Below are 27,597 nucleotides of genomic sequence, written 5' to 3' on the forward strand. Positions count from 1 at the left end.
GCCCTATTAGACTGCAACAAAACCTATATCAGACTCAGCTAGCGTCTCGTCCAATATAGTTTTATAAACTGTATACTCGTCTAATAGAATTCAAAATTGTACTCAACAATGTATGGCAACGTATGAAATTTTACAAAAACACATTTCTATACGGTCGATGCTTTATCACCATATGGACTTATTTCTGCCGCCCAAAGCTGTAATCAGTTTAAACAAAATTTGACCTAAATGTCAAGCAATAGTATAAATGACTCTAATATTTTTATATTACTGCCAGGAAATACAGGAAATAATGATTAAGTATGTTTTTGTCGAATAACAGCTGACACAACAGCCAGGCTTCTGCCGCTACAATCAGTAACTAAACTTATCAGCACTTGACTGACTTATATATCCTAATTATAAATATTGCCTACAAATATGCTTATCACTAACGACATTATTTGATTTATGTCCCTATTATTGTTTTGTTTTCTACATGTCGTTGTTTTGATTTAGTGTTCTATATGTCGTTGTTTTGATTTAGTTTTCTATCTGTCGTTGTTTTGATTTAGTTTTCTATCTGTTGGTGTTTTGCTTCAGTTTTCTATCTGTTGTTGTTTTGCTTTAGTTTTCTATCTGTTGTTGTTTTGCTTTAGTTTTCTACCTGTTCTTGTTTTATTTTGGTTACTACCTGTTGTTGTTTTGCTTTAGTTGTCTACCTTTTGTAGTTTTCATCATCATCATCATGATCATAATTATTATTATTATTATTATTATTATTATTATTATTATTATTATATTATTATTATTATTATTATTTGCAGTTTTTATTTTGGTATTTTGGGGGTCGTTTTTTTTTTTTTTTTTGTTTTTTTTTTTTTTTTTTTTTTTTTTTTTTTTTTTTTTTGATTTAGTTTTACTCGGAGTGTTGTTGTTATATTCCATAATCCACTCTAGCCTTCGTAAATACCTATCCCCACTTTGATCTTATAGTCCGTAATCCTTTGGTTATCGTCGCCGGTATTGTGACACTATGATCACTGTTATGAAAGATACAATTGAGTTCACACAAAAGGTTACAAAAAGTGCATTTGGAGTGCACTAGATGTGCACTTCTAGTGTACTTCAATGTGCTCTTTAAAGCAATTATATGTATGAAGCAGTTAGCTTTTATTTCAATAAATAACAATTAGACTTTTGCAAAAAAATTCTAGTCCAACTCGAGTGCACTATAAAAGTGCACAAGGCTGTGAAGTTAAGTGTGAACTCAACTGTAGATGACAGAAATTTGAAGAACAGGAAACGTTTAAAGTGACTGTCGGGCTGGCCGAATGGTTCACGCGACGGACTTGTTATCTAAGGATTGTTGACCGCGTGGGTTTAAACCCCCTCCGGGGCAAGCCGTTATTTCAGTTAGCACGAAATTTTACACTCATTACTTAGTACTTGTTGGTTCCAGGAACGGATTCAATAAGCTAGTAGCTTCCAACACAATCGAACTAAAATAAATTGGTATAAACTAAAGTGACGTAATAGATGAAGAACTGGAAACCGTCTGTTGTGGTTATATTTTAAACCATTGAAGTTTTATTTTTCCGATCAATGTTTTTGTAGAAACAGAACCAGTAATAACAAGTTAAATAGAAAAAAGTACAACAGACCAGAACCAAGTATCATATAAAGCTTAATATTCAGTTTGTAAAAGTTATGCCCCATTCTTATATTGACACCATTAGCAAATTGCAGAATGGACATTCTAAAATAAAATAAAATAAATAAATAAAAACAACACAATCGAGATGTTAGACACTTTTAATGAATTAATATCTATCATTAGATTTATTTCACAAGGTCATATCTGTTCTTTATACATATAGTATTAGAAACTTCTTATGCTGTTTTGTCTTCCCAGACAACCATTTACTAGGCATACCGTTCACACAGATTCTGACATGCCGCTATGGTATAGAATGCGTTATCATGTGGGCTAACGTCGTAGCATTGGATTGGCCTCTTAACACAGTTGTTGCCGTCGAAGTGCCACAGATGGTCGGCCCGTCGGCAGTTCAGTACCCCAGGATCTGAACCATAACATTTACTTATATTGGGTAAACCAGCCACAGCATTTATGAGGAGCACGATTAAAACCACGTTACCAACCACTTTCTTGATATCCATTTCCTTAAATTATAATCAAATTTTATATTGTTAACAAAATACATGTTTTTGTAGATCTAAGTTAACAATGAAAATATATTCATAATGCCGGATACTAATTGTTACCTTACTTAAAAAAATGTTTATATAATACGTTTTGCTGAGAATTAACCTGGACAAAAATGAAAGATTAAAAGGCATTGAAAGGTTTTATCTTTGTAAGAAAACCATTAAATCAAAATATCCTATTAATATGATAAACTCTGATGGTAGTCAAGCTTCCATACAATTCTGAGATCAACAGCTTTTGAGAAAAGGTCTAGTGAAAAATACCGCTGTAAAGGTTGAAGGACAAAACAAACAAAAAACAGTCAATGAACGGTGAACAAGCCACTAATACGTGCTGCTGGTACATGTAGTATTTAGTCAAATATTTTATTGGCAAACTCCTATACATGTTCATCATTATTGCCTATTGTACATAAACTTGGGCTGGGAACGAATAAGGAATTCGATGTTCGAATATTATTTTTCCATATTCGAATATATTCGAATATTCGTTTTTACAACTTTGTTCTTTGACGTATACGTATCCGAAATTGATTGCGTCGGATACTATATTACTTTAATATACTTGGAATAATCGACGATTCAAAAGACCTTTATTACTATGTCAATTTTTTTATTTTATTAATTGTAAATCGATAAATATGTTTACTTAAATTATCACATAAAGTCATAAACGTTGGTTTTTATCAATATTTCTATGTGTTCGCTCTTCTATAGATCCATGCAACTACTTTGAGCTACCTTAAAACATTTTACGACGTTTTAAATGTTTCTCGTGGGTAAATTAAATTTTAAACATAGAACAGCTTTCTAATTTAGAGAAACTATACTAAGTTAAGTGCACCGTTCTTTCGGTTGCTAATAATAAATCATATGTATTGACATGTACAGTTGTAATATTATCGTCATTATTCCACAGATATGAAAAACCTAAATCTGACAACATATTTTTAACATTTTTTGACCAGCTTATTTAATAAATTACCATTTATATCTTTTAAAAACAATATTTTTTTAAAAAAGACGCCAATGATTCTGTTAGAAGTGAAGCTTTATAAGAATAAAGTTTATGTGAAATTTTAATTTTTTTTATCAATATTGCTGGGTTATGCGTTGCACTGTCATAACTCTGTAAGTAAAATACTGAAATGGTACATGCCACTACTATATGTACCGGTATACGTTGGTAGCGAAGCTTCTGAAAAAAAGTTACTTTCAATTCAAGACAGTGGTGGCTCAGAAATACTCCAGACAAAAAGTCGGAACATAGGGAGAAAAATCGGCGGTGATACACATTACTGTAAGTGAGCATAGAATAGTTTCCGGTTTGATTTGATTTTTCCCTTTGTATTTATAAAAGGTTAAAAACATTGAACTTAAATAAACTGAATTGTGTTTTTGTTTAAATTAATACCAAATATATCAATCATCAGATGAAATAATGTTCGTGCATCTCAGGTTCGCATCTGTGGTGTTGACAAAAAAATTGTAATTATTTATTTGTTCTGTTGCTATTTAACTTTTAAAACGATATAAATAGATAATATGTTTAAAAATATTAAATCATATAAAAATTATTGAAAATAAAAGATATACATACTATTGTGTTGATGTTTCCAACCGAAATACTCACAGACGGGCTGACAATATCATTATATAATGTTGAACATTGCCGGATACATGTCTGGTTGGCAGCCAGTGGCACAGAGTTACATCATCTAAATATCATCAATCAAAATAAACTTCTTGGATACCTTTTCGTACTGAAAAAAAATTTAACAGAATTAAAGGCATTTATTGAACGTGTGCATATTCACATAAAATGGGCGTTGTATTTTGAAATTCTTAAATGGAAAAGTTGATGTACAAATATGCAGAAGAGCATATTATCAATTTAGCCTCGTTTCCATTTCTATAGTCTTAAATTTCCACTTTAAATGCATATTGGCTCCATATAGTCTAGTTTTATATAGTATTTATATGAAATGTATATCATATTCCACTTAGTTTCTTAATTTTCTGAGTCCAAAATATCTATATCAAATGCATATCTTACTCTATTTAGCCTTATTGTCAATCTTAGGGTAAAATCATATCAATTCCTAGTTTATTGTAATTGAAGTAACAATATTCTGCCAAAATGTAAAGTGGTGTTATGAAATAATAAAGTGGTCATTATACATAAACATTGTTGAAAACAATATTGGCCCTATTGGACTGCAACAAAACCTATATCAGACTCAGCTAGCATCTCGTCCAATATAGTTTTATAAACTGTTTACTCGTCCAATAGAATTCAGTATTGTACTCAGCAATATATAACAACCTTATTAAATATGAAAAAAATAAATTTGCATACAGCTTTATCGCCACATGGACTTGTTTCTGCCTAAAATTGTAATCAGTTTAAACAAATTTGACATAAATGTCAAGCAATAGTATAAATGACTCTAATATTTTATATTAGTGCCTGGAAACAATGTTGAAGTATGTTTTTCTCGTAAAACAGCTGACACATTAGCCAGGCTTCTATCGCAACAATAAACAACTAAATTTATCATTATTTAACTGACATATATTGCCTTAAACAATGTAAAACACTTACTACATATTTAATTTATTGTTCTGTTGTTGTTTTGCTTATATTTCCTTGGTGTTTCTTGTTGTTATCATCTGTGGTTGTTTTGTTTTTGTTGTTGTTGTTGTTGATGTTATTATCATTATTATTATTTTTTATTATTATTATTATTATTATTATTATTATTATTATTATTATTATTATTATTATTATTATCAATATGTCGTCGTCGTTGTTGTTTGTATCGTCATTGTCGACGTAGTTGTCGTTTTTCTTTTTGCTGTTTTTTAGAGTTTCTTTTGTGGTTTTTATTTTGGGGGCTGGGGTCTTTTTGATTTTGTGTTTTTGTTTTGATTTTGTTTAACTCGGAAATGTTGTTGCCACATTTGTGATCAACTATAGTCTTCATGAATACCAGTCCCCACTTTGGTGTAAGCTTTATGTCTTATAGTCCGCAATCCTTTGGTTGTTATGGCAGATGACTGATCACTGCTATATCAGATAAATGACTGTAGGATTTGTCATTTAAAATTTTAATTTAAGATTAGTTAAAGAGTATATTAGCGTAAGTTTAAAATTTTTAAAATTAGTCATAAAGTTTGCTACATACTGTACTCTGAGAATAATACATTTCAATAAAATGTCAGTACAGTTAGAATTCAAATATACACACACTGTACCCAGTGGCAAAATGATGACTTGTCACATGGGGGTACATATCATTCATATCATAACCTTTAGCTTGACTTTGCAAGAACAACACATGTTGCCACATCTGGTACAAAAAAAATCAACATGGCAGTAATATACAATCCCGGGGTGATTAGCTCTAAAATGAAATGTCACGTTAATTAAAACTTCAAAAGATTATAAATAAAATATTGTTTAAACTAACATTACGTTCAAATTAGCACTTACTTTTTTATATGACCTAGTTCTATACTATGATAATGTACATGCCATTTATTAAGCGGCTCTCTGTTTGATGTTGATATTGTTTATTTATTAGGTGTTATTCCATAGTGAGAAAAAAAGGTAGCACTCTACAGTTAATTTCAAGTTCCTGCCGACAATGTTGTATAAGCAATACGTCTAATACTTCTGATACCAAACTACACAACCTGGAAAAAGAAAACACATTTTGTTGAGATTATATATGACATCAGATTGCACATCTTCAATGAAATTATCCCATCTGCAATAGGCAAGCAGTCAAGAAAGTTGCAATTCATTCCGTTGAAGCCCAAAATCCAAAATCTACTGTGGCCCAAAACCCAAAACAACACATTTCATCCCTCTGCCATTATACAGGCTAAAGAAACACTGTCTATACATGCAAAATATCACAAAGAAACTGGTGCGCAACCACGTAGATTTTTTTGCTACGGCTAAAAAATTGGTTGTACCCCCCCCCCCCCCCCCCCGTTAAATGACTTGGTGTTGTTTAAAAGCAATGTTTACAAAAGATGGCGGCCATGACATCTATAACATGTTTTTCGAATTTGGCAGTGATCATATTAGGTGTCACAAAACAAATTTCAGGCTGAAAATGCTCTTTAAATAAACAGATTGGTCACTATATCCAAGAAATCCTCCCTGACCATTCGAAGCTGTGGCTTACATTACTGTTGTGTGCTACCTTAAGAGTAGGCAATGAGTTAGCAATCAGTGAGCCAGATGAAACTTTTGACAACGATGGGAAGAGCTCAGTTGATTGAAAATAGAATTAAGTTCATTAATGTCCTGTCGTCTTTATGTACAATCTGTTTCTTTTACAAAAGCTTGCCGCCTGTTTTGCAAAACGAAAATCATTTAATCACATGGTAAGGTAGACAAATCTTACAATTTCAATATAACTGAGGTTATCATTTGAGTTGTCTCGCTTTATTATCCCAATCTATTGCCACTGTCGGTCACTGAATACGCACAAACGCAATTTGCCTGGGTTTTTAATATGGCATTGTTCGTTCGCGGCACATAACATATCTATCCCCCAGTATTTAAAATGATATCTTCTGTATTATATTTTTATTAATCACTCTTATTTAAATCACATTAGTGGAAAACAATCAATAACGACTAAGATATGAAATTTTATCACTAACATAAAATAAAACAGGCGGAATCATGTGACTGAGTAGTTCCAATGTACATGTATGTCGCTTTTTCATGTCAGAGATTTATTGCGAAGCATCAAAGCCGAGCATATCAAATTCAATAAGGCCGAAGAACTCTCACTGATTTTGAAACAATCTTCACTTTGATATCACAGGTGCTCGTCCAGTCGTTGTGCCCATATAAAAAAAATTGAAAATAAAAAAAAAATAAAAATAACAATTTTGGGTTAAGAAAAAAAAATAAAATTTTTTTTTTTCCTATATAATATTTCTACGAAAAGGTCACCTACTCGCCGTAACGCTATGGAGCTTTACTAGGACACGCTGTGGAATAACCACAATGTCGAGTTCTGTAACAATAACAGCTTTTATGCTACTCTTTACACATCATGCATTTAGGAAATTGTTAACATTTTTCATCTACCTTACATGCAATGTTAGATAACTTACATTTTAACTCGGACACTCCAATTTGTAAAAATCTTGCATAATTCCGTTGATGGTCGGCCATTTTGTCAAAAACGAAAGTACAAAACATACATCGTACTGTTCCGCTCTCCTAGCTTGTTTCCTACGACTACGTGCAGGGAACAGTAGACAACGGTAACCATCAATTTATTGATTACTGTTGTCTATTGTTCAGCGAACGTAGTTGTAGGGGACCATAACAGCGAAACAGTAAGGTGTATGTTTTGTACTTTCGTTTTCGACAAAATGGCCGACAATCACTGTTATTTTGCAAAAATTTTGAAAATTGGAGTGTCCAAGTTTAAATGTTAGTTATTTAAGAATGTATGTAAGGTATATGAAGAATGTTAACAATTTTCTAAATGCACAATGTGTAAAGAGTAGCAAAATAGCTTTTATTGTTACAGAACTCGACACTGTGGTTGTTCCACAGCGTGTCCTAGTAAAGCTCCGTAGCGTTACGGCGACTAGGTGACCTTTTCGTAGTAATGGTATACTTAAAAGTAATATGATATTAGAAATCTTCGACCAATCGGGAACTATTTTTTCTTTCCTGAGAAGGCTTAAAAATTAATGCGCATGTCATTTGACAATCATTACGCAGTGATCTCCCCTTAATTTTTTCGGCGTTAGTGTACTTATCGCTTCGAGGAAATTGGACTACTGTCGGATTTTGCAAATAAGGACATCAAATGAGGACAATTTCGTTACCATTTTTTGTTTGGTCTGACGACCAAACAAATAACAATCAGTATTTTGCGCTATTGGCATTGATTGGAGATATATTTTAACCAATATGGTCGTAAGGGTAGTTTTATTTACCCTTTTTCCTAATCATAAAATACCCTCATAGACCAAAAGACATATTAAAACTACCCCAAGACAGCTTATTTTCAACAGAACACACGATTAGTTTCAAAAATAATTTTATTACTATCTATGATCACAGAAATGTTAGTCATTATACAAATAATACAGTGGTTCCAACTGTGACCTCTCCTAATTGGGTTACGTTATTTTCACTTTAGATAAATGAGAAAGTCATGTTTTATCAACGATTTGCTTACATAAAGACTTCTTACACATTACATTTCCGTAGTTGTCTATATATATATAAACCGTCTTAACGAAAAAATAATGATTTAAAATGTTAAAATGACATCATGCGGTGGACGTCATATAAACAATGCAACGTTGAAAATATATTTACCCTATATTGTATATGATAAATCGGTTAGCAGAGGCTGGGGTAAAACTCCAGTGCTAGCCGTCGTCGATGCAACGGGATATTTACCTCTAAATAAGAAGACACGTCGCTTGATGGCAACCATATTTGTAATAAGAAGTGAACAGAAATATAGTCATTTTTTTGTAATAAGAAATGAAACGAAATATGTAAGTATATGCCTAAAACTCCCAAAACACAAAAAGGTTTGGAATAAATAAATATATTAGTGTAATCTTTTATCGGATAAGTCGCATTAGAAACCACCATCCATCGATACAAATTTAAATAACTGTAAAATAGACAATATATTTACCCGTTTTATATAAAATAACGTAACAAATTTTATAGTTAAAAGCTGAAATCAAGACAATAAATATCATCATTTAGTTCGACACAATGAGCATGCATTAGTACCATGTACAAGACAAAAAATGCATAAGTAATTAGCTGTATATATTATACACGATTATTTTTCAACATGATATCATGACTTAGTAATGTTCAACATTTTAATCTAATTCTGGTTCGTTGAGATTTGTATCACTCTTACGTTGGTCTTTTACAGCAAGACTTGCACACATTGCCTTGAATAGTTCAATTGACTTTGGGTTCAATGATTCCGTTTTGGTTGATTTAAAGTCCTTTGTGTTTATTGTATAATTATTAGCACCACTGTTAGTTTCTGATTCTTTATACTGTTTTTGCTCAATATGTGACGATTCTCCTAAACTATTTTCATTAAACTGATATAATTTCGTATTTTCCGGACTGGTATTAACGCTATTTCCATTCGTATTTGTTTCACTTTTGATGACGTAGTCGTATCCATTTGACTGGTAGCTATTTTGAGAAAGATTGTCGGGTTCGATATCAGATGTATCCAAGAGGTAGGTGTATTTAGATTCGGGTGATACAACATCTGAAACTTTTCTTCGTTTACTTTCATTTAATTTTTCACTGTCATTGTTTGTGTACGTTTCCTTTTTGTACATCGGAATGATCTGCTGAGGTTTTGAGCCTCGTTTTCGTTTTGCAGCACCGGAAGTTCCACTCTTCACAACAGTATTGGTCTGATATTCTAACTGGTGTGTAGTGATTTTATTTCTATCGAAATCTGAAATTTCTGAACTGTTGTGCGAGGATTGAGCGATTGCAGAAGGACTGTTAGCTACTGTTGATAGACTTTTATCGCTAAATGATGATGACGATAGGTCCAGCGGAAGTACGGTTTCGTTTGGTTCTGACTTTATTGAAGGCATCAAACCAGTCTGAATCGGTGAACCATAAACATTTGGTTTTGGTGATGGTTTCTTACACAAACCTTGTTCGGAACTTTTCCTGTATGTCGGACTGTCCATGTTCACCATATTTACAGGGAGATTTTGCGGAATAAAATTTGCTTCGTTGATTTTATCTTTCATATTTTCAACATCGATTGCAAGATAAGGGTCGCCTTCGTTTTCATACAAACTTTGCTGTAGAACTTTTCGAGCCGGAAATCCTCGTGCGCGTTGATTCTGGAACCAAACGTTTACTCTATCCAGAGGAATGCCCAAACGCATTGCTACAGCGTTCCGGATGTTCATGGGTGGATTTGAATTTTCTTCGAACAAACGACACAGCACGTTTAGCTGGAACATTGAAAATCTTTCCCGCCTGTTGTAGGACTCACGTGTACTGTTCTTCTTTGATTCTGTAAAGAAAGAAAATAGTTAAATACAAAACAAACAACACAGGATATGGGATGATGAGAGGGGAAAGTGTCTTGAAGTGAATTGGTCTATAAAACAATAAATTATTGTTTTGATAGCACTTGGCATCTGACATAACGAGAAATCATGAAAGAATTATATATATATGAATGTGGTTGTCAAGTGTGAGACAAGTGATCCGATATTTTATAATTATATTCATATTCAAAGTGGTTTTGAAAATTGTTACATATCGATATGACGCATACCTTGAGAATATTTCAACATCTCTAACGTCGCCATTTGCTGTTCCTTACTCTCTAACCACGCCTTCATTTTGATGTAAGGTAACCTTCCGCGAGGGGACAACTCTTCCCATTTTTTGTTACGCCCCTTTTCCATGAGAAAGCTCAGATTGCCTTGACTGGTATCTTGCATGATAAAACGGGCAGCAAAGCGCTGTGACACGCCAAATCGTTCCAACGTCACTCTGAACTCATCCACCAACTTTTGGACGTCAACGTTTTCCTGTAATGACATGGAATTACGTCATTTATTATTAAAGCATAAAATGGTTAATTTCTTTCCGTATTTTAACACATATGATAATTTTTGCATCTGATTCATTTTGTGTTCGTATCATGATAATGTAATGTTATAAATGTGTACGAAAAGAGCAATAAAAGAAGTCAATCTGATTAATTTCTTCAATCTACAACTTTATACATGTATATTTTTTCCTGTAAAATAATATTATCTAGTTTGACAAATATTATGATGGTTAAACGTGTGTACTACTAGTATGTATGATTTACCATATTATCAACCGATACGTCACTTCCCGGACTAATGGGTGGATTTTTTGTCATTTCTACGAAGCCATTTTTGCTGGAAGTGCCACCAAGCGGAGGATTTGAAAGACCGCTGTCAGCTATATTTAAACCATGCGGATGCCCTCCTGCCATCATCAGAAGCTGGTCGGGACTGTAAATAGCGGGCATGTAGCTCAGTGGTGTTGAAGACATCGTACTGAACGCTGGGAACGCCGGATGTATGCTGTTTGGCGATGTATTTCCGCTAGAACTTATCGTCTGCTTTGACATACCTCCGGTAATAACTTCTGGGAATATTTCCCCGACTGGTGTGCTTAGCAGTTTTCTACATAAATCACCATATAATCTGTTATAATCGACTTGTGACTGGTTCATATCCAATTCCGGCTGGAAAAAAACAAAACAAAGAAAGATGCGTTAATTCAATAGTGTATTCAACAAGAATTGTGCAAAAGATCTACGTACTTTTATTGAGATTTACCAAACTCGGATATTTTTGCCATTTATTCGAAAAAACAAGTGTAAGCTTGATCACGTTATTTCTACACATATAAAAATACTTAAAAACATATATATATATTTATAAATTATTTTGCAATTTTTACTACCTTTGGCCATATTAAGTATAGAATGACTGGACTTAAAAGGTTGCAGACTACATTTTTGTTGACATGGTTGATGTATTGGTTTTGTTGTTGTTCTTCTTCTTGTTTATTAGAGAAATTAGAATTAGTAAATATTCAACCATTTGCTGGAGTTTTTCAAAGTTTGTGAAAGCAGCCTATATGTCACCACAATATGACTTTTATATCAATTGCGCCTCATAAATTATTAAACATCATATTATATTCTTATATTGTCTAAATGATGTAATGTATAAAGTAGAATGATGTATTATAACGCGCTATTTGTAAAAAAAAAACTAATGAATCATTATATTTAAATCTATAGTTATATAAATAAATTAGTACCATAAAAAAGTCATCTTGCCCGCGAGTGGTTCATATATGTACTTTTGATTAAAGGTATATACATGTACATAATAGATCACGTGATTGATAGGTAACGTACAAGACAGCTTTCCATTTATATCATTAATTATACGAATATTAATTATGTCTTGTCGCTTTCATTATGAAAAACTACGCTTATCTAAAAACAGATCTTGACAATTTTATATACGTTTGATAGATTTTTATAGCCGTTGGGTTTTATGTTAAAAACCATGCTTAAAGAGAAGAAGATTTGACACTTTACTGCGATACAATGTTTCAATAAAGTGAATAATAATAATGTAGGTCCAGATCTATATTTAGCTCCATGGTATATGTTTAAGAGTCTCGTGCGGTACCACGTGATGCACGAGTTAGGTCATTGTAACATTCATTCCACAGATAACTTCAATTTTGAACATCATAAATTAATCACATTAGTAATCAATTCATTAAGACAAGTTGGGGTACATTTTCTCCAAAATCTAAGCTACTTGCGACGTCCCTGCAACTTAATGTCAACCGGTGTCGTGTTAAAAAAATAATGTCGTGCAAATTACCAATCACCGTTTTGTTTCTGATTGTATTAGTGGTTATAAACATTGCTGACTTTCTTGCGTGTTGTATATTTTTTCTTGTTACTTAATAAATCGTATAAGAAAGAACATTTCGGGAATAAGTATATATTCATTCTATCCTTATTTGATAATAATCTAACTTAAGAGTTCATGTTTAGCCTTTACCTAAAGATATATAATTGCACAAAAAAGTGAATTATTTATTTATAATTGTACTGTTGAACATTTTAGCTCATTTATAGTTGTTTCACGCCAATAGATTAATTATATTTCAACTTCTCAACATCAAAAACTTTCAAATAGAAAGACCCTGACAAAAACAAAAATCCAAAAACGTATATATATACGAAACAGTTTTTTCTGATTAACTAAACATTTATAAAACTTTGAGGGGGAAAGATAGTCTTTTAACGAAGTTATAGACCGTGTTATATACAGTGTATAATGTAAGACTATATAGTACACGACACATTTACAATGCTATATGAAATAAAACACATCTTTTGTGACGCTTTAAATGCGCGTTTATAACAATTTAGACGTTACCTTCACATCTGGAACAGATAAGCGGTCCTCGTGTTTTATTTTTCTTTGAGTTTCCATCTTTTAAACTGTCTCAAGTCCAAACTATTCTGTGCAAAGCTTCGTTTCAATCAAAATTATAAATTCATACTGTTTTTTCCTCGCGTAGAAATAAATAAAAGTCAACTGTCTTAATTGTGTACGTTGGTTTAAAGCTATATAACTCCCAGTGTGAATTAGTTTAACTTGTACTCCATGAATTCGCTATCAAATCTAGATAATATACTATCATTTGATTGTATCCAATATAATGTATTATCAAATGTCACCAAATCTAGATAACATATGTTGTCTGTATAAATGTCCGATGAATTGTGCGAAAATTGTCTACATGTGTCTTTATCAACATATTCTATCATTCATTATCAATCAATCAATCCGCCCGGGGGTGTCCGGTAGGGAATAAATTAATCAAAAAAGGTGAGGCAATCAACGGGGGGAGAAGTTTGAGCAATAATGGAAATGATTGATTGAACACTGTCATAAGAATAGTAGATTTTGACATCTATTGTTTATCACACTCGAGTTGAGGTAATCATGTACATTATTAATCAATCAGAGTATACCTTAGGGCAGAACAGGGGAGGTAATTAGCACATTTAACTGCCGCCGAATGTGTAAATTAACCAAAAGAAACTTGTGAAAATATTGATGAACGGAAACAGAGAGTAGGGCTCTATGAAAAAATAATCAGATCACCTTGCCTTCTCCCCTTGTTATATAATTATGTAATATATATTGACTTTATTTGGTGATTTATAGATTATTAATTTACATATATGTCGTATCAGTATAATATATATAAAATTCTGAATTTTATGGTCATGTTTTTAGCAGACCTCATTGCAATATATTTCACATTTAAAAACTTAATACGGCTTTACTCGTATTTAAAACTTCCTACGAATATTATATCTCATTGCATTATATTCGTATTTTAAACTTAATACAGTTATGTTCATATCTAAAATTGAATTTTACGACTGAATTTGATTTAAAATTTAATACGACTACATTCGTATTTAAAACTTAACACGGCTTTATTCGTATCTAAAACACACAAATATACGGCTATACTTGTATTTAAAACTTAATACGACTTTGTTCTTTTCTAAAACACAACTATACGGATATAAGTTAGTATTTTAAAACTCAGTACTGGTTGGATCCAGGAACGGATTCGAAAGTGTGGCTATCAGCTTATAGCTTCTTTCACAATCGAACTAAAATAAATTCTGTATAAACCAATTATTTTAATTTATGTAACAATTTGATGAATTTTTATTATAATAACATAGTGTTAAAAACCCAAAAAATCGATGACTGTATATACAGTGCATTCTTGTAATGCATGATTTGATAACTTGTAAGTAAAATGAAAATTATAAAACATGTTTATAACTTTATATATATTTATCAAATATATAAAGATAGATTTAATTGCCAGCCGGCAAGGTGTCTATAAATATTTGCAAAGATTGTTTTCACAATCATTTTTAAGACAACATGGGAACATTTATATCTATTGTATTATTTACCTCATGTTGTCATGTATATATTGTGCATGTCTTGAGTGAAATAAAGATATTGTATTTTATCACACACCCGTGCCGATTTTGCGACTCCGTAAAAATGGTATTGCACGGCCGTGCATATATTTTGACGTGACGTCATTAGCGTTATACAAACATAGTGTAAAGAAGCGCTAAATGTACGCGTTATACTATAGGCGCGTCAATCAAAAATGACTCTTATTTCACTATAAACGGTCTTTATTTTGGGTATGTGATAAATAGAATATTAAATTCCTGTAAGTTCAATACTGAATTTATTGCACTTGTTGAATAAAAATAATATTATGCTCGCCAAAGGCTCGCATAATATAATTTTATTCAACTCGTGCAATAAATTCAGTATTGAACTTACACTCATTCAATATCCTTTATGTATATTGTATTGAAAAATAGTGGATGTATTATGTATGTGTATATATGCGATGTAACGTTTAAGAATACTATCATTTTTATTTTTTAATCTCTCCTCGCTATATTGATTTATGCAAACAAACAGTATATAAAACAGTACTACTATACAAGACACCTAGTATGGTTAAATTTAGAAATACGAATAAAGTAGGAAAAAAGAAACGTGTTGTTAAAGTAATCCAGAGACCCGTTGTGCGAGTCCCGGCTGCGCATGCCGATTTTTCGTGTGATTTTTCTATAGATGTATAATTTCCCGCTAATGACTTTTTCCATATATATGAGATGCTTTGTTTCTTTGAACTATCAAAGACACGTCTTAGATTTAAAGATTCTGTATATACTGGTTTGAAAGTAAAATGTACATGTTTAGATTTCAGCATTGTGATTTATGTACAGTGTATATATTTACTATAAACTTGAGAATTGAGTACCCATCGAGTCGGTGCTAGGGGGCGTGAGAGATGTTGCACTTATTCATTATTCCTCATGAACAGACTCAATCAAACCGAGTCTGCAATTTTCATGTAATTCTGTCGCGGGTCATTTACAGTTTGTATTTATTGATCAATAAATCAATTTATTTTAACTCCTGGCTTTTTTAATATAATTTTAAATGGGGGTTTTTGTAAACACCCTGTTACGGGTCATAAAAACCTTAGATTTAAAGTTGGGGAAAAATTCCCCTTGGTTTTCCCTTCTGGCGAAAAAAAGATTCAGGGGGTGTAATAATGCCACAGGAATTTTCTAAAATTTAAAAGGCGGTCTTTACGAAACCATTATAAAGCTAAGATTTTTTTAAGTTAATTATTAGTTCGCTAAAAATTCTTCAGGTAAAAAACCATCCTCGTGTAAAAAGGGAAAAAAACTACAATTGCAGGTTTTTTTAAACCCTGTTTAAGGGGCCCCTTTGGCGGGATACCAGATAAAAAATTCCTTGTTTATGCTCCCATACGCGAAATGGGAAACTACCCCTTATTTTTAGCGCAAAACAAAACCCACCATTTTACAGGGCGCCCCTGGGACAGAGGGAAGGTCCCAACCCCTGCGTTTAATTTTACTTGTGACATCGGGAAATAAGAATACAAATTTGTAAAAGGACGAGGAACAGCCTAAGTGCTAACTAAGGTCGATTGGTTGAAAGGTTCAAACTTTGTCTGAAAAAAATAAAAAGGGGCATAGGTTTTTCCCCCTCCCAATAAGCTTGAACGGTCTTTGTGACGTAACCCAAAAACCCAAAAATAAAAGCAGACGATAAATGTAAAAATCTCACGTGCATTGGCAAATATCCTGCCTTAATGAATGGGGGATTTAACTAATACTCTTATATGTTTACTTCAGATTTTTAAAGCCTAAAAAATAAAAAATCAGTCATATTTTAAATTTTAGATTCGAAAAAGCCCAGGGCTTACACGGAACCAATCCAACCCCAAATATTGAATATTTTTTCCCTGCAAGAAATATTCCTTATATTTTACTAATTTTTATTGCTAATCGTCATTAACCGTGCAAAGATGGGTCTATACTGTGGCCGGGTACAAACATGACATCATACGCCTGATCCGCACCAACTCTATAATTATTTATATAACCGTTGTCCCATTCTACTTGAACCCAGCCCTCTGGAACTTTGGGAGGTAGTTCGCGGATTGTGCCAAAGCCATTACTATCCTGCAAATATATTAAAACATCAGTACTTTTACAGCAATTATCTGGATCAAACTTCTCTTTAAGTGTCTTAGGCATAACGGAACGGTAAAATACTTATTGTAAGGTGTGATTCTGCATGCCGCTTATCTCAGTGGGTGGAGGTTCAAGCCCGAAGTTTTAATGAGATTCGTACTTGCGACATGACCATGTTTTTAACTCAGGACACCAGAACTGTAAGTGGAAGATTCAGACTTCATAGTTATTAGAATAATTACAATATATTATCGTTTTCAAAAATAGTTTTAGTATATCATACCAACACAAATTATTACCTGATCACCATATCTCCAATCCACACCACGTTGAACTCGACCACCAACATACAGAGCATTGGCTAAACCTGCCCCAGCTGTAGGCGGGGCAGTAGTTAAAGGCCTGTCACTAATGGTGGATGTTCGAGGAGGCGTCGTTGCTGCGTGAGAACCGACCTTTTGTATGTCATATTTGTTTTGAACTCCGTAGCGATAGCTGTTTGTAAAGTTGTTGTCCCATTTCACTGTTGCCCACCCGATTGTATCGACCGAAGTTACGGTACCAGTTTCACCGCCGTCCTGTAACAGATTGTATATTAAAGAAAAGCGCATATCATGCTTATTTTCGTGAAAATTCACCACTTTCCGTTTAATTATCATTTGTAAGCGTCTGTTTGACCAGGATCACAAAAAAATGTCGTGGCAGTTCAAATACTTTTCCAAAAGTCTAGAAAACGAAATGTATCGGTGCTGGCGAATGTAAATCAACTACTAGCTATATCACTTTAGAACTCTTATTAAGATTTTGTTTTCCAGAGATATTTCACAACACTATCCAAAATACACTTTTCTACTGTTTTTTTTTTATCATTATTTCAAATACTTCTGGTCGTGCCCATTGTAGACCAGCCCACTTTTAAGACACTCTTCTACAGGGAAAATTAGTGAGAATATTCCAAACAGAAAATTGCCTGATAATTTGGTCTCACTTAAATAAAATCTGACATACATGCACTAGTATTAGACTGTATTGTACAAGAAAACAAGTAAACTACAAAAAGGATTATCTGGCGCTTGAGGTTAGGTTTTATCAGAGACTCGACATAGCCCCGTAAGGCCGTATCCGCCTAAATAAATAATAATTTCCGTCTGTATACAGTCTTCTAGTGCGAGATTCTCATGAAATTGCTGTTTGACAATGTTCAAACAAAATGAGCACATAATGTATCTCGCTCTTGTCATTAGCTTTAATGTTACACTTCAAAATATAAAACTATTTCAATAAATTACATGCCAGGTTTCCAATAACGTTACATATTCGCAAACTAGCCTCCAAACTTTGGAAATTGTAAAATATTTTGAATTCATGTACCTGATTTCCCCAAATCCAGTCTGGACCCCTCACGACACGATCACCGTCATGGAGTGCTTCTACAGACGTAAAAAAACAAAGAAACAAATGTTAATAGTTTCAAGATATGTATTTATTCTTGCTGTTTATCAAATAGAAATATATCTTTTGTAGATGTTCACATGACAATGCTGCATGCAAACGATTTAGGCATTGCAATTTTACAAAAGAAGACATAAATGTTGTTTTTTCTATACAATTCTTTATAAACAAAGTGACTCCCTGGACATGGTCAATTTTGATCCCTGAGTCATGATTTATATAACTTCTGTGGTAGTTTTAAAGTCTAAAGTTCCTGTTCCTGTGACATGCTTAAGGCATAACATTTTAGAGAATCACCGGTAGGACCACCAGGTCATTCAAGTGAAGTTGGTCAAATTCCATCGAGAAGTTTAGGAGATGTTGTTTTAAGAAATTGTTGTCAACGACAGACGATGGTAACACTGGCATCACAAAAGCTCACCTCTGAGCACAAAGCACAAAGTGCTCAGAGGTGCAAAAAATGCGGAAATACCCGTTTAAAATCGCGAAATGTGCAAAATATCCTATGATTACTGATATATAAAAAATTAAAGTTTAAATGTCTGTAAGTAACTATAACTACTACAGGCTTTTAAAACATGGAAGCTGTGTGTTCAGCTGTAACAAATTAGAATGTTTATCATAACAGCAATTAGATACAAATTATGTAATTAAAAATAAGAATAATAACAACAACAACAACAACTTAAAACCATTACCCATAGGTGCAAATGTGGACAAAATAATGTGGTTTGTCGAAGAAGGCGTAACCATTGCGATGGTGCTTGTACTGGTGTCAATTGTTGTGCTATACATTATTGTAGTTCCAGTAGTAGTGCCTGCAATAAAACAGCATGTGACGTCATGTAATTGTTTAATACAAGGTACCTAAAGAATAATCATAAAGAATAAATATATCTTTGCTAATGGTCTATTCTGGCTTTAGATTTCCTTTCCTTTAAATTTACATGAACCATAACGCACTGTACCTGATGGTGTACCGGAAGTGTATCCTTTATTTACAGGCGAAACATCGTATTTCCCTCCAACCCCGTATCTGTACGAGTTCTCGAAACCGTTTCCCCATCTCACTGTAACCCATCCTGGCAGAGAACTTCCGGTAACCACACCTGTCGTGTTACCATCTTGATCCTTCCATGTCCAATCAGGACCCCGTACAACTACATCACCTTTTACCAATAATCCTTTAACAATATTTTAACTTTTATAAGAAACGAAGTAATACTCAGGCGGTGTGACAGTAATCTACTGTTGTAAGAAGTAAAATAAATTATGATGATACTGTGATATTTTTTGTTAAGTTTTACGGCGCACGAACGCAGTACTATAGTTCGATTGACGCCGGGAGAGGGTTTGGCTTATATGACGGTAATTCACTTTTATATAAAATGTAGTCATGTTCATTGGTGTGAAAATTATTCACTTTTGCAAGAAGTTAAGTCATATTTAATTGGTAAAATAATATTCAGGTTGTGTGACAGTAATCTGCTGTTATAAGAAGTAAAATAAATATTTCAGATCATGATTACTTTTATATCATGTTTAGCGGAATGACATGTATTTACTTTTTGTTAGAAGTCAAGTCATATTTGAGAGAAATTTATTCATTAAAAATTAAGTATTATTTGAATATATTTGAATATACTTTAATTTAGTTTAGTCATATTAAACTTGTTTGAAAATGATCTGCTTATATAAAAAATAAAAAAGTCGTATTCAAATGATGTGACAGCAATATACTTTTATAAGAAATAAAGTAAAATTTGGATGACGTAACATTACTTTTATTAGAAAAGATGACATAGTCATATTTAAATGGTGTGACAATATTTTACTTTCTTTAGGAATGAAGTGAATGAATTTTGTAATAGGGAACTATTTTTCTGTAATTTTTGAGAGCATGCTCTTCATTCCATGTTTGATGAAGTATTGATGAAGTATTTTGCGTACATATATTGAATATAAATAAATGTATATATCATTTATCTTTAAAGCTACATGCCCCCAGATGAGTCAAAAATATTTCAATAAAATCAAACTTGAGAAAAATGTACTAAGATGTAAAAAAAAGTAAAAAGTTCTAAGATTCAAGTAATTAATTATTTTTTACATGTAATGTGTGATTAATGACTAATTTTTCAGTATTTACAACTATATTTCTACTGCGTTATACTAACGCAGTAAATGCTATTTATGCATATTTTGACCACTTTTTGGTAATTTACATGGTTTGTGTCATTGATTATGCGTAAATTGCTTCCTTTTGGTTACTTCCCAATATTACACATTCAAATATATTTTCAATTTTGTCATGAAAATTAACATGAATCTGGGGGCGTGCTGCTTTAATTCAAGCATACGAAGGGTACGACATAAGATCTCACGTGTTGACTGCGGTGTAGATGACACTGCGCTCATCACTTGCGATGTCCCCTGAACCGAAGTTGTCGTCTGTCCAATAACGGACACAGTGGATACAGGTCTCGTGCTGGTAAATGGCGCCGGTGTTGCGCGCGCAAACAACTGGACTTCATATTTCCCTTGTCTGCCATAAAAGTAACCCTGTTGATTTTTTGTTCTGTCCCATCTTACTACAACAGAACCGTTTAGACGCGAGCTTAGGACAGCTATTACCACACCCGTACTATTGCCATCCTTTAATAACAGGAAATAGATATATTATATGTACTTTCGTCATTCTCAATGTATGCCGATACTTATCTTCAAACTATGTCAACTTGTTACTTATTAGTAAAAATGACGTTATTTAGCTCATATGTTCATAACAAAATATGTTTGTTTCTTTTTTGTCAAAATGTGATTCTAGTAATCTCCCCTGAATACTGAATTGAAACGAGTTCGGGAGCGGCAACTAAATTTACATTTAGCTGCCGCCCCCCTTCAACTCCCCCAAACAGAAGAGTGCACATCCCCCTTCTGGCAACCCCCTGATGTACCTTTTGGATCGGGGGCGGCGCCGAAAAAGTGCTCACTTTTTTATCAACATTTTTCAAACGAAAACATGGGTTTGGGGCCCAAACAGGACATTTTTTCACTATTTAAAGCCAGAAAGGGGGGGGGGGGTCGAATGTGCGTTGTTTCGCGTATATATGAAGGGTTAAGGCTATTAGACGAGCTTCCAGCTTTATATTGTATGAAAAAAGTGCCTTCTTTACATTATTTATAGCACGAACTTCCACATAAGCAGAATTCCAAATAAGAAAATTCCACATAAGCAGAATTCCACATAAACAGAACCATCGATATCTTCGTATACTACTAGCTGGAAACATCCATGTATTTCTGTCCATTTACATCACGAACTAATACATCTGTGTAAGAATTATAAATTCCAAAACAGATTGTAATTTGAAGTGAGATTCAAAAATGGAATATAATTTGCGAGTCCGTTTACTGCAACTTGTCAGTCCTGGTGCCATATGTGAAATCGTGATTTTGTCTCGAGTTGGATTTGAACCTACAACCCCTTGACTGAGTGGCAGACACATAACTATATGGCCCCCACGCAGCATGAAATATAACGGAGCGCACATACCTGATCACCATTGTGCCAGTCAGGACCTCTGATCACCTTATCTCCCACATGGAGTACTGGCATTTTGTTCATTGTTGTTGATGCCGTAGTACTTGTAGAATACGTCTCTTTAAGAAATATAGAAAAAAAATCAACATTGATTTGAGCATCTTAACTTGAGCGAACACTTTCGGCCGATTCCGTCGTCATCCGTAATTAATAACAATCGATTACAAGCTCATCATACATGTATCATATGCAATCCGACTGATGTCATAAATATTGCGCGTTTGTCCTATAATATACCACGACATAAACAAACGTATATAAAATAAAACATTATCAAGCTTAAATGAGTTAATTATACTTGTGCTATATGAAGCAGTCGATGGGGTAGACGTGGTGTGTACAATGTTGTTGTACTTCGTGCTAACCATAGGTGCAGGTCCTGTTGTAGCTCCAGAACAATACCCACAGTATTGCGTACAACCGTACTTCACTGCATCCTTTCAATAGAAACAAAAAAATGGCAAATTTCTACTTCTCCATCATTTTTAGGATTCATACGCGCCAAAATCACAATTATTATCATCATTATTTTGGCTATCATTGATATTTTTTTTGTTAAAACTTATAATTTTTGGTTTAATTTCATATGGCGCCAATTCTGCAGTTATACTGGTGAAAGAATACCTCAGGAGGCATCCTGGAAAAAGAATTTTGTTGTTGTTGATGTTGTTGTTGTGGGTGTTGTTGTTGTTTGTAAAGAGAAACCGTATGAATATAATAAATTAATATATTTGTTATTTAAATCTGTAATTTCCTGATTATATGTATGCAAATTATTATGAAGCCTTTGTGATTCAATATACTAGTAAATAATCTGGAATAAATGTTACTTTTTCAAGTATATTCAACGCACATATTGCAATGAAATATATTGATATAATTAACAATGCACACGACAACTTCAAACAATAAAAGTACGAAAGAGTCGTTTCTTCGTTAATCTCGTAGACTTTGGTCACCATTTTTCAAATTGAGATATTGCTCTGGCCCGACTCCTTGATTGGTCTTGTAACACATGGTTGTCTGTGCTTAGCAGCTTCATACTGTCTAGCATCTTCATACTAGACAGTGATTGAATTGTTCAGCATAGATACAAATTAACAAAGAAAACTTACTTGTTTAGATCCGCACATATTGACTGTCGCTGCAATATCTGCGCAGTCCAGTCTTGTATTCATGCATGACGTCATACCGGAAGGTGCGCATAAGTTACAAGTTTTCTTACAGAACTGACTTGCGATTTCAGGCGTGTTACACACGTCATAATTCACTTTCAAAAATGTACAAGATGGATCATCGGCACACAAACCTGTTGGTTCACAACATAATATAATGTTTCTGGGATACGCGGAAAAATTATTTAAAGAATTTATCATCATAAGATAATAACAAGAAAAAAAGTTAACTCGTGGCCACGAGAAAAATTATAATAACAATATAACATAAAATGGTATTCAATGAAAATACTTCTTGGCACCGTCAGTTAGCTTAGTGAATCGGACGAGACCGGGTTCGATTCCCAGACGATACAAATCACTTTCGTTGCCACAGATGAAATCCTTTCAACGGTCATTCACACTGTACCTAGCGCTCTGCTCTTTGCGAAAAGGGTAAGCATCTAGTACTGATAAACTGCTTCAAAGCTTGCCCGGGAACGATGCGGTGGCCGTGAAATTCAAAGTGGATTATTGCCGTGATCCGGAAGGTTATTTACATAAAACCACCACCAAACAGCTTTGCTTCAGAAATTGATAAACAAACCAAATCCTTATATTCAAGTTGCAATATGATTAACCACTAGGGCGGAAGATGTTCCTTGCTCGTGTAGAAAATAAATTCTTCTTTTCGGTAGGAAAATCGTTTGATAATTTATAAATTCGTTTTCATTTTCTATAACATTAAAGAGATATGGTAAGAAAGTAAAACATTAGAAAACTATAAATTTCGTAAAAGGATGTAATAAAACAAGTACACATCTAATGCCAATGTTTCAAGACTCCTCTCGTATCAAAGAGGAGATAACCATTGCCTTGAAATTAAAGTTTTAGATACAAATACAAGTAATCAACTACCGAACATTACAAATTTTAGGACATTGATGTCAGTCAGTTTTAATATTTCAGACTATTTATTCACTTGCTCCTCGTCGCTTAGGATTCGAATCCCATCGCTGACAAGATTATTTCATGTGGGGATGGTATCTAGGTAGTTTACAAACGATCTATGTTTGTCCTCATATGTCCCCCTGGTGTGAGTAAAAAAAGCACAAATGGGCAACTGTGGTTTTCACTGAAATGCCGCCATATTTGACGAATAAACGAACAAAACCGGTGACATAATGGCGGTAAAACATGTTGACTTACTTGTACGGCTACATTGTACATTACACAGATCACCTCTACAACAGTCTGTACAAACACTTGTCGTTCTTCTACCTACAAATATCTCAGGATCAATTGTTTCACTGGCACAATGCTGGAAATTAAATATCTGATTAAATCCTCGTAGATAAAAATCCTCATAAAGACTTGAAAACATTGCGCCATTGTTTTCTTTGATAATAAAATAACACTTAGTAAACGGAATTGTTCCTTTTGTGCGTTTGGGTTTGTTTACCCGGATAGAGACCATATAGGTGAGCAGACTTGTATACCAACCGTACTGTTTATATTTTATAAACGTCACGATTATCCAATGAAAAGCGGCGTATCGACGTAGCAAATGTACACCGGATTGACTAATCAAAATCGTCAATTTTACATTATTGTTACACAAACAAGTCATATACAGTTTGATATTGTGCCATTAACATTTGAAATTACATAATTTCAAAGTAAGAAGTAAAGAATCGAAAACTATAATATGTTTTTGTTGTTGTTGTTGTTTTTGGCAGCCATATTGGCGGCCATCTTGAATATCTGTACTTTTGCCCGGACTGCGGAACTTAAGAAATAAGATTTTAGAAACTACAAACTGGTAATGTCACTTTTTGTGATACGGTAAATTGCAATAAAACCATACCATCTCTTTAACTAGACGTTTTAGAAAAGAAAAACGTCAGGAATATGGTACTTACGTGCCTTGAACGGCACCCACTTGTGTGTAAAATGTCAGTTTGAAACTCAAGTTGAGCGTCATTAAAACAAACCTGCAAAGTAGATTATAAGATAAAAGCATATTTGACATTTAGCATGATACCTGTGTCATTGTGTAAAGAGTTAAAACATGCACTCATTCTTCTCAAATTAAGTCTACTAAATTGATGATGAACATAAGTACAAATTTTCAACAATTAATTTGCCTTATGGGTTATTATCATATCCTACGGACTAATCCCCGGTATATCTTCACAAAATATATACATGTACATGTACTTGAGAGACATATTTTGCAGAAACAGATTTAGTGTTTGCCCAATGAGAATGCCTAAATTTGAAATTTTCTGGCAATCTATTTCGCAAATATATGACTTCAATTGTGCTTATTTGGCCTTTCATTAAATTTTAAACAACAAGTCTATCTGGTATAGATCTGCGAAAAGTAGGTAGTGAGGCTCTTAAAAAAAACGTCTAAAACATCTACAATTACCCCTTCGTCGCCCCTTATTTACATATTAACTGTGCGTTATGCTAACTGAATTGTCAGTGAAAGGTATTTATCGTTTGACTGACAATTTAAAGCCTTCAGAATGGTTTGACTATGGGTGATCTCTTTGTTATCTATAGACGCAAATAAGAACGGTTCTATTACAGATCACTCATACGTACCAAGCTATGTAAACTGCACTCAAACATTCTGGAAGACTTTGCATTGTCAGTCTATCAATAAATATCTCTCACTGACAATTAAGTATGCATAACACTTATATTTGGAAAAAAACTTAAATTTTGAAAAAATGAAACATTTAATACTTACTTCGTGAGATTCACAATGAGCTATTCTGTGACAAGGATGGCCCTTAGGTAACGCTTCACAGCTATAACATATTGGCCCTCGGTTTACTGGAAAACCTTTATAATGTGGGGGAAATGTTATTTTGAAGTACATTTATGTTGAATAGCTTTACCTAATTTTTTATTTAAAGGCTTTAAAGTTACAACTACTGAGGACCATGGTGTTGAAGGCAACGCGAATGAAAAATCACCGTGTCCAATCGTTACATCGAAAGCTCGCACAAGTAAATTATCATTAACGACTTAGAATATAATCTTCATTTTCAGTCATAGTTAAGTTATTACACTAAATCAAAGTAAATTCGATACATATATAACATAATGATATAGATCCGTGACTAAATCATGGAGATTTTTTAAACAGTTTTTGCGGTATATATAGGCTTTGCTGTCTACCCTTTCCATATGTTAAAAGGCACCGCAGATTTAAAATTACATATTATATATTACCGATACTGCTACACTCCACCTAATTTGGTTAAAACCATTGGGCTCGGTGGAATTGAAGGTTTGGGAAAGAAATAATGTACACAATACAGATTAAACATGTTGCAGGTAATGTAAAATTTGATTAACTGACCAATGCTGTTACATCCATACACATTACACAGGTCTCCGCTGTCACAACACTGATTGCACGAGAAATATTGTCCGTCAGAGGTAGGGTTTGGTACATGATTACCACACGTCTGTAAAGACAATACGGCATTTTTCTAATATTTCGGAAAAAGGTTCGTAATTCTGAATTTAGTAACAGTACACGTCAAATGATCCCCAAACGCATTTTTTAATTTTCTTTGCTAAAATTTTTGAGAAAAACAAAATTTTTTTTGAAAAGTAAAACAATCGCCCCAAAAAGTGAACAATGCAATTTTGAACGGGATGGCATGATTTTAGGGGTTTTTCTAATTGGCTCAAAATATGGCAATTTCCTCAAAAGCGTTTTAACTTGATTTACTAAAATGGTTTTTTAAAAGAGAGAAAAAAATCATTTTTTTTAACTTGTTTTAAAGAACACATTAATTTTTATTTTAAACAACTGATAATAAATTTCATCCACATTTTTGTAACAGTACGTAAACAGAACTGGTTTTAATCTTCTTAAAGGGTAATCATAGAGAAAAAAAAACACACATACCCTCATAATTTTATTATCATTATTATTATTATTATTATTATTATTATATTATTATTATTATCTATTATTATTATTATTGTTGTTGTTGTTGTTGTTGTTATTATTATTTTCGGAATCGGACTTACTACAACTATACTTACTGTACAGTAGTAACTAGTTTTCATAAAAAATAAGTTTTGATTTTTAGTGGTCAGTTTAAAAACAAACTACCTCTCCAGCAAAACACTCTGTGACATGTGTACACAATCGAGGGTTTGCTACAGCATCACAATTCAGACACGTCAGTGCGTTACCTGAAATTATAAATAAAGATGTACATTACTTTTTATGGGGCGAAAACAGAACAGTACAATGTTCAATGTTTTATGTTAAAACATGTCGTCATCTTAGTGCGATATCGAGTTAACTCCTATTAAAGTAAACTGAAGTTAGCCGGTGACGATATGACAGAATAAGAAACCGGGTAATTAAAAGCATTAATGATAATCGATTACAATGAATCGCGGGGTT

General features: G+C 33.2%; 2 protein-coding genes and 1 long non-coding RNA gene across 3 annotated transcripts; all 3 read right to left on the reverse strand.

Moving 5' to 3' along the window:
- Positions 1-1,779: 1,779 nt before the first annotated feature.
- On the reverse strand, positions 1,780-3,933 carry LOC132713272 (uncharacterized). The gene is made up of 2 exons (XR_009623425.1): positions 3,809-3,933; positions 1,780-2,163 (listed from the first exon to the last, which is right to left on the reverse strand). It is a non-coding gene; the product is annotated as an uncharacterized LOC132713272 (long non-coding RNA).
- A 4,356-nt stretch (positions 3,934-8,289) lies between these two features.
- LOC132713269 (uncharacterized) lies at positions 8,290-13,848 on the reverse strand. The gene is made up of 4 exons (XM_060695784.1): positions 13,240-13,848; positions 11,106-11,510; positions 10,560-10,818; positions 8,290-10,292 (listed from the first exon to the last, which is right to left on the reverse strand). Exons 1-4 carry the CDS (start codon positions 13,294-13,296, stop codon positions 9,109-9,111), a joined length of 1,905 nt encoding a protein of 634 aa, XP_060551767.1. The 5' UTR covers positions 13,297-13,848; the 3' UTR covers positions 8,290-9,108.
- Positions 13,849-16,757: 2,909 nt separating this feature from the next.
- On the reverse strand, positions 16,758-26,628 carry LOC132713275 (uncharacterized; the record flags this gene model as incomplete). Its single annotated transcript, XM_060695790.1, is given in 13 exon segments — positions 16,758-16,928; positions 17,240-17,518; positions 18,312-18,370; positions 19,091-19,210; positions 19,361-19,576; positions 20,777-21,047; positions 21,949-22,055; positions 22,295-22,433; positions 23,112-23,305; positions 24,360-24,471; positions 25,073-25,144; positions 25,912-26,006; positions 26,530-26,628. Coding segments are annotated over 13 exon segments (1,934 nt in total), but the record flags the coding sequence as incomplete, so codon positions are not given.
- Between the last annotated feature and the right edge of the window lie 969 nt (positions 26,629-27,597).

This window comes from Ruditapes philippinarum, unplaced genomic scaffold (assembly GCF_026571515.1).
Source record: "Ruditapes philippinarum isolate M1 unplaced genomic scaffold, ASM2657151v2 ctg3816_1_1_1_1, whole genome shotgun sequence".
Taxonomy (NCBI): domain Eukaryota; kingdom Metazoa; phylum Mollusca; class Bivalvia; order Venerida; family Veneridae; genus Ruditapes; species Ruditapes philippinarum.